Raw genomic sequence first — 15,954 nt, 5'->3', positions numbered from 1 at the left:
TGCTCAGTACTCCCCTCTGTCTGTCGGTTGTTTGGTTTCGCCCAAACTTGGTTCAGATTTGAGTTCGTAGTCTCTGCTATCTGGGATCGCTCTATTGGAGGAGAAGGACCGCCTGTCCCCTCTCTGCTTTTGCTGTCAATGGCTTTCGGAACATATTTTATTTGAATGTCTGGGACTTTTAAGTGACCAATAATGGATATTCTATGGATATTATGGACCTTACCGGCCGTAATAGCTATTGAAGGTAAGCTAGTGTTTTCATCCCAACGCGTAAAGCCGCATCATCTTGCCGGCTTCGAGTTTGAAACAAAGCGCGTGATTTCACGATTTCTTTTTCGGACTAAATTTCCATCCTCCTGCCTTCATATGTGTAAATTTTAGTAGTATTGCATTTCCAGTACTTAATTCTAGCGAAGACAGAGTCGGTTCATGCAGAGGGATGGCCGTGGGGCATAAAAACATATGTTCCCGCATCTCGCAGGTGCGCTGCGGATGTTATCAAGCGCTAATAGCTTTAATAAAGAGAGGAAAAATACAGCCTTTTGTGTTGCACAGGTAGCTCCAGCAGAATATAAAACATGAGATCCCATTCAGGTAAGGCGCATCCTTTTTGTCCGTGGAGGTGTGTCACTATTAGTTGTCCAACAGTTGGTGGCAAAAGCGTGACAAACAAAACAAACGACAAACAAGGACTTCTGCTTAAATTGTTTGTTTATTTATTTTTTAGGCTGCCGGAAAACAAATACAAATATAAGCACTGAACATCCTGTTGTCTGACTCACAAAAGGGCTCTGCCTGGTCACTATGCAGTCATTTGTACGCAAAGCCTGGCTAAGCAGGAAAGGGTAGGAGTCATCGTGGCTCAGCGCACAATGAAACAGGTTGAATGGTGAAAATAATCCCCATAATATGTGTTTACAGTTGTTTGTGTGTGATGCTCTAAAGTAAGGTTTCCCCACATATTATGCGGCATAATATACAAGTGCTGCAACAGACAAAGACTGTATTAATATTTAAACTTATATAAAAATAAGCAGCTCTAAACATCAGGAAACCACGTTTCCTTTTAATTTAAGAATTCCACTCTTGATTTAAATTGTAATTTTCTGTTGTTTTTGATTTGATGGATTCAGGTTGCTTTGTGACAGGTTAGGAGACTCAGCACTGAAGAATGGAAAGTGTCAGCCCAGTTATTTATTCAGTCTATTTTGAGGATGCTCTCAGAGAACAAATGCATCTTCCTCCTCTGGTCAGTTTAACTAAACCTCATAATTACAGGTGGCGAGAAGAAACTATTTGAAAAGTCAGCTGAATGTTAGAGCAGGATGAAACAACAAGAAAAAGAAAAACAGGGAAAAATATTCACATCACTTGTGCATGTGTAACAGCATGCCAGATATGTGCAGAAAGTTTGGAGGACGTGCCAGGTTCACTGTAGGACTGGCACAGACCTTGACAGATGTCATGCGTATTTATGCAGACTACTACTGACTGTTCCAGTTTATGGTTTCAATGTAGTTAACGTATCCAAGACCTAAAAAGAGAGATCTCAACAGCTTACATTACATTTCCTATTGGCAGGTTGAACATTTGTTAGCTTTAATTTAATTTTTATTTAATTTTATTTTTTTATTTAAGGTTTCATCAACCTTCTTACTTTGGAAAGTTAGAGATGCAGTGCACTCAGCATTACAAAAATACTGGAAATGATGTGCAACCCACATTTCATACAATTCATACATTGTATTTTTGTTTTTATTTATATATAATTTTTTTTCTCTAATGAACAATATAAAACCGCTTAGATATGTTCACATTAAAACTGTGCAGATTAAAACTTCATGTCCCAAAATCCGTTTTTAATAATATATTTATAATGTATATAAATTTGTATACCAGATAGTTATTTTATGTAGACTATATTCAATAAAACAATTTACTGTAAAAATAAATACCGTATTTATGTACATAATTTTAGGTTTGCTTTTGTTCAATTACTTATTATGAGTGCCCGATTGCTTTCATAATGCTTATTTATTGTTTGATTTTTATCCGCTCTATTCTGTTGATGAGCGAGGGGTAACACAGGATATGACAAATGCCAAAAATAACATCAAATTCACACTACAGAGTGTTCCACTTCCTCTTGTCTTCTCATTCTCTCTAAAAAACAAACATGTCCATGGATACTGTTTCTCTACTTGTAAAATTTAATGTGAGAAATATGTGAAAGTAGACAGCGTGTATTGCCTCAAACAGCAGTTTGCACGTCCCTCAAACAGCCTTTGCTGTGCAATTATGCGACTTCCCCAAGAATGATGCTGTTAATATTTCTTGATAGTGCTTACGGTAAATACAACATGCATGTTGCAAGTACCGTTTGGGACTGTGGTACTTCAGTTTTGATGTGGAAAGCAGCTAGTCGCATCACAAGCCGAAAGCAGCCCCCCCCTCCACCGCCACCCTCCATTTTATCCCTTGAATCACCCTAGCTGACTGTCCAATGAAGTTGCAAGAATGGTTTACGTAGGTAAAATAAAGAGTTGAAAAAGAGGTCACTGCAGCTGTAATCCCCCCCAAAAAAAGAGCCCCATCCCAGCATGCAACAGAAGAAATCCCTCCAGTGGACCATTTTGACACGTAAAGTGCCGGGACACAATTTTATTTTTTTTATTTTTTTCAATAAATGGGGACAAATACGTCAAATGCATTTATTTCTCAATAGTCCATGTTGATTATTTAATGTCTGCTATGTTACACTGTCCCGTGTAATTTCAATATGTGTTGATCGCTAAATCACATTCTTTTTGCTTTTTTTTTTAGTTTAAAAAAAAAAAATATTTAAAATAAAAATAAATATATAAAATGAATGAAATTATAGCATCTTCTACAGCTTATTTTGAATGCGTAAACATGAAAATACTATTTGTCGTACAGATAATCAAAGAATCAGGCAAGGGTCACGTTGGCAAGGATTAAAGGATTAAAACTGGGGCCGAACTCCAGACAACCAAATGTGTACCAAGTGATTATTTTGCGAAAAGTATACTGCAAACGATGTTAAAGCTATCGAACTGTCTTTTTTCCCCCTCAGTGTCTCATCTCCATTTGCTAGACTATGTACTCCCCTGGCTTCAGTTAGTATCACCATGTTAGACAACTACAAATGGCATTCATTCATCAGCCGCAATCAGCCAGTTTTCAAAGGCATTTAATTCACCGCGTGGAATGTGAAACAACTCTAAATTGTTTATTTGTGTTAATGTAAGCCGATGCCATGTCTTATTGGTTTAGTTAACAGGAACAGACGGGCTCTTTTCAAAAATTAATGGACATACTACTGCCTAGGAAATTAGCCTAGCTATGCCAAACATGTCTATGAAAACACAGTGTGGATTTATCTCTTCATTAGTTTGCCCATTCATTGTCATCAGTGTTCAGTTGACAGCCACACTAACAACGATGGTGCTCATCTAATTCTGCTGAGTGGAAATTCTCATATTCATACTGAGCCATAAAATTCGAGTCGCCTGTTTTGTTTGTAGGAGATGAAATTTACTAGACAGATAATTTGGCTTTTCTGTTTGGCCCTTTCTGTTGTGGTATTAGAGTTTGTGCAATGCAAATATGGCAAACTTTTTCTGGGAGGATTGGTGTTGCTGTGATCCAATAAGAACCCCATCTAGACATGTATGCGTGTTGTTGGTGAAGTTAGTGGGAGAATAGATCACTCTGATATAACTTTTTTCCTCCTGTTTTTCTTTGAACAATACATAAAGGGACAGAAACCACAGTAGAGGATGCTGACGTGGGGCAGAGTGACATCACAGCATGGAGTCTTCAAAGAATGTCTTACAGATTTGATTGCATTTCAATATGCACTGGATTCCTTCAGAGCTCTATTGAACACTGGAAGACTCAGTTGAATGTTGGCAAATAGTGGCAAAGTTGATGTTTGAAATGGTTTCCCTTTTTAAATAATTATGCAAGAATGTACTTTTCTCTGTATTACATTTGGATTTTCTATCAGTACCATTTTTCTTCCACAAAATAGGATGACCTGACTCTTCGAGACAGAGTATGACTCTTAATGTTTAGAAAATCCTGCCAAGTTTGGTTAAAAAATGCTTTCATATGTAAATTCAGTGGCTGTTTCTGACCGGAATTGTTTTGTAAGGAATCGATGTGTGAGTGTAACATGGAAGCATTATGTCTTGTGGAAGAGGAACAAAAGACTGACGGAGGCGGGTTCTGAAATGGGATTAGATAAAGGTAAAATGAGCGACCGTATACAATCCAGTGTTTTCTCAGTCCACCCAATGAGCAGATGCAGGGAGCTGGCCTGCACGCCAACCGCCACAGTAGGCTTTCACAAAGAATCTGTCTCTATTCAAGCCTTAATCCATGCTGCCGAGGGCCCAGGCATTGTCACTTTGCATGCAAAATTTCAATTAGTGCTGGTACCAGTTGTTTCACTTGAAGCGGGGTGTCACATTTCAGAGACATCTATGGCTACCTTTAGGGTGAGATTATGGAAGTATTATTACTGATTTGCTTGAGAAATTTTTGTAGTCCTTGCATAAGGTTACAGTCACTGCAGTGAGCTGCTGTATGTATCAAACCTACACTATGGTCACATTTCTGCAAGAGTGAATATATGGAAATCAATACAGAAACATCTAAAAGTTAAGCAGAAAACCCCAAACAAGGGTTTTTCTGTTTTGTAAGCTTTTGTTCCAGTTGGCTTTGCAAGCAAAATAGTTGCATGTTGTTCCTGGCTTTAGCTTGTTTTAACCAGTTTAACTTCGGATCCAGTTCGGTGCATGATGGGCTGTTTGAAAGTGTTTCCATGCTTTCAGCTGTTCAGCTCTGCTGCTGTGGTTCACTGTCTGAAGCCAACTCTTCATTCCTTCTAGTCAACACACATTTTGCCCTCTAGAGGTGATGGTAAAATGACATTTTAGTATTTCATGTGTAAACTGAAGTGAATGAAAATTAATGGTGCATCCATGATACCACATCCATGGACTTGGAAAGGTCTGGGGCACTTTCAGTTCTTAACAACAATACACTTCACTGAAACAGGAAGGTGTAAAAACATCTTATTTGTTTAATATGCTCACATGTTTATTGCCAAACATCTTATTTGTTTACTTTATATGCTCACATGAGTATTTTCCTCATTATTTGATACTTATTTTATATATATATATATACTATATATATATATATATATTTATATTCTATATATATATAGTGGTATACAAATAATGTATATGTACTTAATTTCTATGTATATGTATATATATATGGTGTGTATATATGTATATATATAATATATAATGTAAACTCCTCCTCAAAAATATTATATTTGATATGTATATGTATATATATGTATATTTATATATATATATATATATATATATATATATATATATATATATATATATATATATATATATATATATATATATATATATATATATATATATATATATATATATATATATATATATATATATATAAAAATACCAATTAAATAAGCTGCTTATACAATGAGTCTCTTATCCTGTGGACAAGGTCCAATTCTACTGTTATGGACTGTAGCTGGCAATGGTAGCGTTTGTTCTGCTCTTCAGGCTCGGTGAGCTCGGCAAAGCAGCACATAAAGTACTTCTACACCATTGCCAACTGCAGTCCAAGATGGTGAAGTACCTCTGACTGCATGACAAGATCCTGTCTGGGGATACTGAGGACTGTGGGAAGAAGTGGATCTAGCTTTAAATAAAAAAAAAAAAAAAAAAAAAAAAAAGGGTATTGTCGTTGTACTCTTTGACAGATTTTAAAAAAGCAAAAACACAACTAGGTAGCATCCCTGAAAAATCTATGTGTGGGGAAATGCACATGAAAGCACTGCAGAGTTAATAGTGGAAGTCTTCTGCCTTTAACATACTGGGTAGTACTACATTATACATTAAAAACACAATATGACCTACTTAAGAAAACCCTCACTAGCTGAGCACAAAAGTGTTCTGAGTCTCTCTGCACAAAATCCACATACTGCACTTAGTGACTTTACTTACCGCAGAGGTGTAAATGGTATGCTTGAGGTACTCCTTAGGTAAGTCAATCATTTTTATAAACCTGGTGTTTAACAGGCTCTGTATCCAAAACTATCAGGTCCGTTACACTTAGTTAAATTTTTTTTCATATATTTTGAAAAGGAACAGGTGTCACTTTGTTCTAAATCAGGCCAGACTAGTCTAAGAAGAACAGATATTACTGCTTTTCGATGGTATCTGATAATGGAAATATAGGAGTCAACAGGTGCTTCTAGTCTTTCAGTGTGCTACCCAGCGCGGCCAGGGCTCAACAACTGGAGGGAATTCATTTAAAACTGAATATTTTGCACGCATTTCTCTTTAGCCATGAGACAATCACAGAAAAAAATGAAAAGGTACAAACAAATTCCACGTCTGTGAGTTCATATTCACAGACACTTTTATGATTTAAAATGCCTTAACTCTTAGATTAACAATTATTCATTTGCTGTGAGGAAGTGCATCTGTTTGTGCATAGATTGTGGTGTTATACATTTATTATAAATAGATGCTGGACCTTGAACTAGAAATTTGGATTGATCTGGTTTAATATCTTGCTGTAATCAGTAGTAGAAGAAGATTTGAGTACTTGACACATTACATTGCAGTAAACCTTATCAAATGATCCTTAACATTAATAGAACATAAGCTGCTTGTTAACAGTGTGTGTGTGTGTGTGTGTGTGTGTGTGTGTGTGTGTGTGTGTGTGTGTGTGTGTGTGTGTGTGTGTGTGTGTGTGTGTGTGTGTGTGTGTGTGTGTGTGTGTGTGTGTGTGTGTGTGTGTGTGTGTGTGTGTGTGTGTGTGCGTGTGCATATCGTACATCTGTCATGTATATTCCCTAATCAAGTTTGCAGACACATGCCATAAATTAATTTAGCAACTCTAACTCTTTATTAAATTTGTCATTTGTGGGCCTGTTTCAGACTGTGCGATAAAGACTCCATATAGTATTTTATTGCTTAACTGGAAGAGACTTTTTTTTTGGATAGTTGTGGAAGAAACTTGCTTTACCTCTCTGTAACCTTTCTGCTATTTCACACAGGAATCTAGATCAAGGATGTTCCTATAGCCTGCTATCTTAATTAGCACATGTTAATTGGCAATGCGCAGTCTCTTGGTAAGTCATATTTATTAGGGAGCGCCTGATTCATCTCAACCCTTTGGGAATGGAAATCATTAGGGGACAGTGAAATGTGTTTCCAGACATTATTCATAATATGAACCGTGTAAGCACTCACAATCAAAATGGCCCTGCAACATGTAGACCTAATTTTCAGTATGAAATCATTGTGCAGTCGGCTTCATTTTACACAAGTCTCAGCTATTATGTGAAATCAGAGAGTTTTGTGTCTTTGTCACTCTATAATTCCTCATTTTATCCAAGCAGTGAAATCGCTGTTTATAACTGAATTTTCTCCAAAACTGAATAGAATTGATCAGTGCAACCTCTGTTTATGTCACATCTCTTACGCCAACATGGAGTCATGCACATTAACAATTTGGCACTTACATTTTTTTTCACCCCAGCAAAGCCAACTACTGAGCTAGGATGAGAGTAGAAAGACAGAAGAAAGCAAAGGCGGAGGGAGAGTACCCTGAGAGAGGTCAGACCTCGTTTCAGAGACCCCCATCCACACACACCCCAGGTACTGTGACACTGCTTTTATGAGTGTGGCTGGAGAACACAAACCCACCGGATTAGTGTCTGTCTCTCAATGTCCCTGGGAGCAGAGCCCATTGGCCGAGACAAAGCGGGGCTGATTGCGTTGTCATCTGCATCACAAAGGGAAGCCTTTTTTACCTGAACCACTGCCTGTGTGCCATGCTATGCATCACTTCTATCGCGACTCTGGACCCACGTGACATCTGCCTTTTTTTTTTTTCCTCTCTATCTCTCCCCCCCCCAGCCTTTCTCTCTGCCGCACACCGTCTGTCCACCACAGTTCATATCAACAACAAGACCCCCTCCCCCATCCCTTCTCAGTAGAGGCCAGTGTTTTAGTCTGTACCAACACTGCCGTTTTCTGGTTTTGCCGGTAGTTATGTGCTTAATGCAGTATGCAACAGCTCCTCTCGCTACAAAGACCCACTAACACATTTGTTGTCTTTCTCCCGCTGGGTCTGGCTGGCTAGCTGGATCTTAGATTGGTCAGCATGCATATACATGAAACCAAATCCCAGCTTCATAATATCAGACCTTAATGGGTCTAGCAGTCTCATTCAGACAGACACCCCAGCTGAGGTGCAGATGTTTTATCTGATTAGTGTGCTGGGAAAACAGGCTCTGTTCTTCTGTAACTGATGACCTGCCTTGCGTCGCTGACCTAACCGGCTCCAACAGCCACAGCGGAAACAGATCAAGCTTCTGTTTTCAGATAAACTTCTTAAGCCTGTGTACATAAGTACATGCTTAAGCCTTATTTTGACTCAAAACAAGTGTTTACATGTTTCATCACTATCAAATTACTTTTCAAAGTCACCACCTTCCTTTCATATTTTATGATCTGAATTGGCACTTTTTATCCTGCAATAAACATATTTGGAAGTGATATAAATAGAACAGAAATATCTCGAGCACAGGATTATAAGATAAATGCTTTTTTTTTTTTTTTAAACCTTTCTATTTAAGATGCTTTATGAATAAATTCAATAGCTTAAACTGGGTGTAACATTTGAAAAACAGATGGAGGGAAGGGAACGAAAATGACTTTTTGTGTCCTCAAGTGTGATAGTTGGTTTTCTTTTCACAAGTAATTGCATTAGCTCAGAGAATAGGGAATTAACACAAGGCAATTAACTGATTTGGCCTTTGGCTGTGACTTGTCTGGTTTTAGAGAGCTGGAGTATTTTCATAGACTAATTTGGAAATTGCATTCAGTCAGTTGCAGAAACCCAGAAACTTGATGTAATTCAGCAAAATAAATACATTTAACACTGACGAGTGGAGACGGACAATATCCATTTTGGTAATATTTGGTTACCTTTGATAAAACTGAAGAAAATTAGCTTTCTGGGGGGAAAAAAGTGAGGACTGTCAAAGGCACACATTATGACGACAGCACGGTAAATGCACTTCTTCGTGCTTAACTGCCTGTAGTCTAATTACAGAACTATGGCATGCCCGGATGGCTGTTTGTTAACAGTAAATTTGTAATTATGATTTTAACTTCTAGCTGGCGACGATGATTATTTTACAGTGGTACTATTGATGTCCACATACACCACATTTAATTCAGTTAACCCTGTGAGACTTAACATTACATCCTTATCTGAGTGGTGGGTAGTAAAAGAGGTCTGTTCACTTATCTGTGCAATTAAATCTTTACACTCTCATAAGCACTAAATTCAGCAATTTTTGACTCACTCAATGAAAATTGAATTGAGAGCTAATATGGGCAGTTTTCACTTTATCAGGGTACACCTGCCTAGCAACAAAAGTGTTTCAACGGATCCTACCAATAATTTAGTTTATAATGTTTGGTTTTTTGTAAAATTCAACAAATTTTTGTCTTTTTCAAAGCTTCATTTATTATTGAGAGTGATGTTTCTAGCCCATTCTCATTGATCGAGAGGTCGAGATAATAAAAACATGAATTAATTTGAAACAGATATCTAGCAACTGATTGGCAGAATATGTTTTAAAAAATTTTCTTTGAGCATCAGTGGTGAGTTGGTTGTCTGGAGTTAGCTGAGGGGCACAAATGATTTATGTGATATTATTGATGGTGATGTGTGTCTCCCTAGTGAAACAGAGCTCAACCCAGTTAGAGCCATACAATAGATTTCAGGTTACTGTGGAGTGACACGTGGCCCACACAGTGAACCTTAACATGGTTTTGCTGTTAGGCCTTTTCTTCAAACAATAGCGTAATTGGGACAGACAAAAGCTAGACTTTTTCCACTTGCTTTCTTTTTTTTTTTTCTTTTTTTTTTTTGCCTTGACCTCATACCATCAGTCCAAAACCAACTACCGCTCCAAAATCAATAACCCAGACTCCACAAAGATTAAACTCCTATGATTTTGTTTATGGAGTCTTATCAATTGACACTTCATTATAGTCATTTCATATTCAGCAAAGCCCATGATAAACGTTCCATTCGAGCAGAGAAGGCTTACCTGAATTTACATAATCACTTGTCTGAAATGGATCTAGTGGAGGGAGCAATCAGCAGCATCTGCCTCACTCACACTTGTAAGAGCTCCTGTTATTGCAATACCATCTTCTCCCCCTCCTCTTCCAGCTAACAATTCATTCTTATTATATGCTAATTTCAAACCTGTTAAAGATTTCCAGCAGGAAATACTATCTGCAAACCATATGGCCACAGTTCTGAAGAGCTGCCAAAGAAAGACCGATACATGTCTTTTGGGGTCAATAAAACCATGTCTGGATTCTCAATACAGCCATGAGGTAACGTGGCCTACCAAACGGGAGCCAGGTATACAAGGAGATGGTGAAATGATGACTGTTTTCCATGCCTTTCAGTGGCAGGAGTCCTTTGGGTACAAATCACAATGGATCATTTGGGAGGGCAGCTGGAATATCCATAGAGGATCTCAGGAGACCTACTGTGCCGGTGAAATCAATACAGAGGTCCAGCTGAGACCATTAAATGAAATGAATGTCACATGATAGGGTTAAATACATAGAATATTATTATTCATGGAGTCCAAATAGGTTTTTCATCTGCAAATAGTACAAGAAGGCACAGGCATCAGTAAGGACACCTCAGATATGCGTTGTACAGTCCACCTTTTTCACCTCTTGTCTAAGATAAATAGAGATGCAGTGTGGTCAAGTAAAAAGTTAAACGTAGTATTTATTTTATGTAAAGTTGACTTTGTTGTAGTTTCTCTAAAGATAAAATATAGCAGCAGATAACAGTTGGCAGCACTCGGGTAGCACTTTCATATAAACTCAAACCACCATCAGCTATGGGTTTGTCATTTTCTGTCTCTCCTTTAGCACACATCTCCTAATCTGGTATAAAACTGTTTCAAATACATGATGTAATTTTCCTGAATAAATTACTCTTGAAATATAAAACTGACCTTATTAATGTTTTTGATTAATCCATCAATTGCCATTTAATAACACATACAGATGTAAATAAATATGGGAATTGAGTACTTGAACTGAGAGGTTCTAATGTACAGTGAATAGTTAGCAGTAAAGCTGCTAGCATGGTGTAAGTGTTTTTCCACTCCACTGCACTGCACTTTAATGTAATGTTGTTTACCTGGACCCCTGATGAAGCTAACTGTATTGGTATGCACAGTGTATTTCCAATAACAAAACAACAGGAGCAACTCACTGGCTCAGCAATGGAAGATATTTAATAAGAGGCAAAAGGAACTGTTTAGTTTGCATCACAACAGAGGCTGATTTCAGAAAGTAAAAATATCTGGGAGTTAAGATGAACTGCAGAGATTCAGGTAGATGCTCCAGCTGAACACAGAGAGACTTATACTAACAGAGTCTCTCTGTCTCTAGCACACTTGAGTTGAGATGCCAGTGGCAGGCCTAAGAGGAGACCATTACAGTTGGTTGTGGTCAGCCGTGATACTAAGCAGGACCCTGCAGTGTGGTTCAGCATGGGTAACTCCGGCTGTGCGCCTGTACTAGAAATGTATGTTATCATGGATTAAGTTGGCTGGGAATGCTGAGAAAGCAACTTAGACTAATAGGAAACCCTCTAAAGTATTTATTCTTTCTTTTGCTGCTGTTTACCTAAGCCATTACCTTACTAATAATTTGTGTTGGAACTAATTCTGTTTTTCAGTTCATCTGTATGATGAGCTGGACCATCTGTGTTTAGCCTATGTCTGCTTTTTGGCGCAGTCATTTCGTAGAGTAAAACGGGCATTTAAAAGAACAAAGTAATTAAGATATCTTGATATCTTTAGATATATTAAACATAAATCACTTCCTGCATGGTTTCATCATCACTCCTGGATGGTTTAGTCATCAATCTGGATGAAGCCATGCAATAAATGATTCCTATGTAAAGGACACAAAGTAACAATTACATTTGTGGCATGGGTGGCTCAGCAGGAAAGGAACCCCCGAATCGGCTACAGTTACTCCCATGCTGTGCTTACTATGGTAACACCTCAGACTGATTACACCTCTTCTGAGCACTTTCCAAGCTGCTCTCCTTTACAAATGGTTTGACACTTTGTAGTGGTCAGGCAGGCACCATGTATGCATGTAGTGCCTGTGTAAGTTGACTGAGCTGCTGTAAGGAACCCTGCCTGTTTGAGGTACTGAAAAGGCGTGTTTGGGATTAGTGGTCTGTCCTCATCTGTGTGACACTTGAGGGGTGTGAGTCTGGGGGTTGCACTGCTCTTTGAGACTGGCTCGGTGTTGAGTGACTGACTAAATTGAGTTGGACCTCACTACTTTCACTCTACGGAGAGGTAGTCTCTTACAGTCACATATACACAATCTCATAAACACATTTACGCACGTTGCCAGCAAACACAAACACATACATTTTATTCCAACTCGGTGACTGGAGCCATTTTTGCTGCCGATTAAGAGCAATACAAGGAAAAAGATCATTTAAATCCTTGCTCCAGATTTCCCGTGGGCAGGTTGAATTCAACAGTTTTTAACATGAAGAGAACAGTGGTTGTTGTTTTGAGTTTGCTAAGTTTTTTGCCTCATTGAGCAAAATGTAAAGGCTTTGGGTCGTTTTACTGTGTGATTTAACTTTTTTGTTCCTGCCATAAGAACCTGTAAAACGGCATATTATGCGAAAACAGGTTTTCCTTTGATCTCGGTGCCTACAGTAATATGTCCCATTTTTGAGAAACAGAAATTGAGACCCGTAATAGTGTTTAGTGGTTTTCTTCTGCACAGACAGATTTTTGGCTTGAGCAGTACTAATCTCTATTTCACAGATACTAGCATGCTCATTTCCTCTCTCTCTCCTTTCTATTTCTTGCTTTCTCTCTTACTCACACACACATAAACAAATGTATGAACATTTTTTGCAGGTGTTCAGTTTGAAATAACTCAACACCTGCAGGGTTGGCCTGTCAGGCTTTTTTTCTTCTTCTTTGGCATTAACATGAATATCAGAGGCCTGAAGCTGGATTACTCAGGAGGAGGTGTGAACACAAGGTTTTTGGGCAAAGATACTAGTCCTTCAGCTGGTGTTTTGTCATGTCCTTTCACTATTGCATGTCCTATCACAGTACACGGCATATGCTGTCTCTAAAAGAAAAATTAATCACCTTTTGCTGTTTACATTTGCTGTTGATTCCAGCTCATGTTAAAGCCTGAGGGATGTGTCTTGAAGAACCTTTAGTTTCCTTGTGCTTAGTGCAGATTGCAAGTGGCAGCTTCTTAATGATCTTGTTTTAACACAAGGTTAAAATTTCTGTTAATAACATAAGTCCTGTGCTGAAAATGGCACTGGAGCTAAGCTGGGAGTTTTGCAATATCCATGATATTAAATCACAGCACAGATGACAAAGCATCTAGCAACAAAATCATAAAGTTGGAAATGTCAGCGTGGGACCTAGCAACCAAAACTCAAAGAATAAGAGTTATTATTAGATTATATTTCTTTTTTCATCATGAGAAATGCAACATGACAAAACCAATCCATTTTTTTAAAGGAATATTAAGAGGATCACAAACTTGAATAAACTTTGCTGTTTTGAAAAGGCAGTGTCCCTGAACTTCATCCACCATTCAAATGTGTAGCATCAAGTGAGCTTAATGAAACATGGATTTAAAGTTAAATGATACTAAGTGCTGAGAAAAATGTAATGCCTTAAGACAGGGGTGGGCACCGAGGGCCGGTGTCCCTGCAGGTTTTACATGTGTCCTTGAACCAACACAGCTGATTTAAATGGCTAAATTATCTCCTCAACATGTCCTGATGTTCTCCAGAGGCCTGGTAACGAACTAATCATGTGATTCAGGTGTGTTGACCCAAGGTGAGATCTAAAACCTGCAGGGACACCGGCCCTCGGGGCCTGGAATTGCCCACCCCTGCCTTAAGAGATTGAATGGTTTCACCACTGAGTATCTGCAAACACTACAGCACATATGACTTATTGTTATACATGCAAACTCATTGATCGTGCACTTTTTGTCTTTCATTCGTTCTCTAACAAAAAGTAACCTTTGTATGTTTAAGTCAAGCCATACATTTAATAAATTAGTCACTTTTCAAAAGAAAGCGGTCATTGTGAAGGTTTTAAGCTTTTCATTGTAGGAAGGCTATGGGACAAAGAAAACAGAGCACATAATCCTTCAGCTGACACAAGTGTGCTGAACTCCTTACACTTCTTATACACTCAGGTAGGTGGAGGGCACTTAATGGCTTGTGCTCACAGCTTTTATTTCAGAAAACATTTGCTGCCATCTTCATTTCCTTTGTCCTGCGCCCGGCCTGTTCCGTACAAAAAACAAAAAAAACGGCTTGTCTTGCTATTCTTTTCGTGACCAGCTTCCACCTGTCACCCCAATGCTAATGTGAAACATTAATAGCCTGGGAGCCCAAACAGAAACGCACCACTTCGTAGAAATACATTACCTGTCATCCTGTCTCTGGATTAGGACCTCACCAGTGTCAAGTGATTTAAGGGCCTTTTTTAAGGTTGTCATGAGAGACATAATTGTGCCTGTGGCTATAAAGAAACATATGTGCCTTTTTTTTTTTTTGTAAGGCGTCAGACAAGCGGCACCAGATGTGTGTGTTGAATAGTGTTGTTTTCTTTTTTTCTTTTTTTTCTCACTTGAGCGTGTGTCTGTCTGCTGTGTACAGCTGCGGTGCGGAAGAGCTAAGTCAGTTTCACAGGGAGTGAGGAGGAGGTGAGAACCAGCAGGTCTAATTGAAGCAGTTAATGGGCTGTCTGAAACCATCATTCTACCTGACACTGCACGTGGAGGAGCTCTTCATCACTGAATTGAATCTGATGAAAAAGCTCTTATACGAAGATAAGCTATTGGGGCAGACAGGGGATTTTTAACGATGTAACGATATTTGCATTATGGATATTGTCAAACTTGAGTCTTTTCCAGCAGATGTGCAATATTTAGAGATTTGTTCTTTCTTCACCCTTCGAAACATCCACTGCTGAAAACTTTTGCTTTTTATCTCCATTCACACAACTTTCCATCGAAGCAAAATGTCTACTTTAATTACCTGCTTTATCTTTAAAATGAAGTGTTCTTCTAAACAAAATCTGCTTGGACATGATTTAATTAGCCTTGTTTCTGTTATCTAGTGGTATTTTTCCTGGCAAACAAAAACTGGCTGCTCTTTTTTTCGCATTGGATTTTTTTCAAAAGAAATAGACTAGCTTTGGACACCGGATGAAAAATGTAAATTTTCCTGTCACACTGGAACACACATTTATGTGTTTTCACTGAAAACTGCTAAATATGGGGATAACTAACTTATATTTTTTTCTGTTTTCCCATCCTTAGTTGGCCCCAGACATTTTCTAACCACATCCCGCCAAAGCCCCATTCCTCTCTGGCTGCATGGCTTTAGTCCCAGGACAGTCCTTCTTCCCAGCTCTATCGCTGTTCCTCCCACTGTAGCCACAACCCAGATCCCTGCTAAATTCTAGATTTTCCCCCCCAAAAAACAAAAACAAAAAACATGCTTGATGGGAAGAAGACTTTATACACTGTGTACACACTGAAACATCGCAGAACAAGATATTTCAGTAGAAAACTGTGGTGATGGTGTTGAGCAACTCCTACAGGAGTGCAGGGGGTGCTATGTCTTTCTAAGGGCCATCTCAGTTGAAATGTGATAGAAAGCACTCTTTGTTCATTTAGCCCAAATGGTTTGTCTAGCCATGTTGTTGCCACTGACTTT

General features: G+C 38.5%; 1 protein-coding gene across 4 annotated transcripts in view; it reads left to right on the top strand.

Annotated features, from left to right (window-relative positions):
* Positions 1-68: 68 nt before the first annotated feature.
* ephb2b (eph receptor B2b) overlaps positions 69-15,954 on the top strand; it is a 124,062-nt gene continuing 108,176 nt past the window's right edge. For all 4 annotated transcript variants that reach the window (XM_039612392.1, XM_031733250.2, XM_039612391.1 and 1 more), the window contains exon 1: positions 69-244. In XM_039612392.1, the coding sequence (XP_039468326.1) occupies positions 193-244 (52 nt within the window). In that variant the 5' untranslated portion in view covers positions 69-192. The remainder of the gene's footprint in view (positions 245-15,954) is intronic.

The sequence above is a fragment of the Oreochromis aureus genome, linkage group 5 (genome assembly GCF_013358895.1).
Source record: "Oreochromis aureus strain Israel breed Guangdong linkage group 5, ZZ_aureus, whole genome shotgun sequence".
Taxonomy (NCBI): Eukaryota; Metazoa; Chordata; class Actinopteri; order Cichliformes; family Cichlidae; genus Oreochromis; species Oreochromis aureus.
Note: the sequence above shows the minus strand (reverse complement) of the source record. Positions and strands in the feature narration are given on the sequence as shown.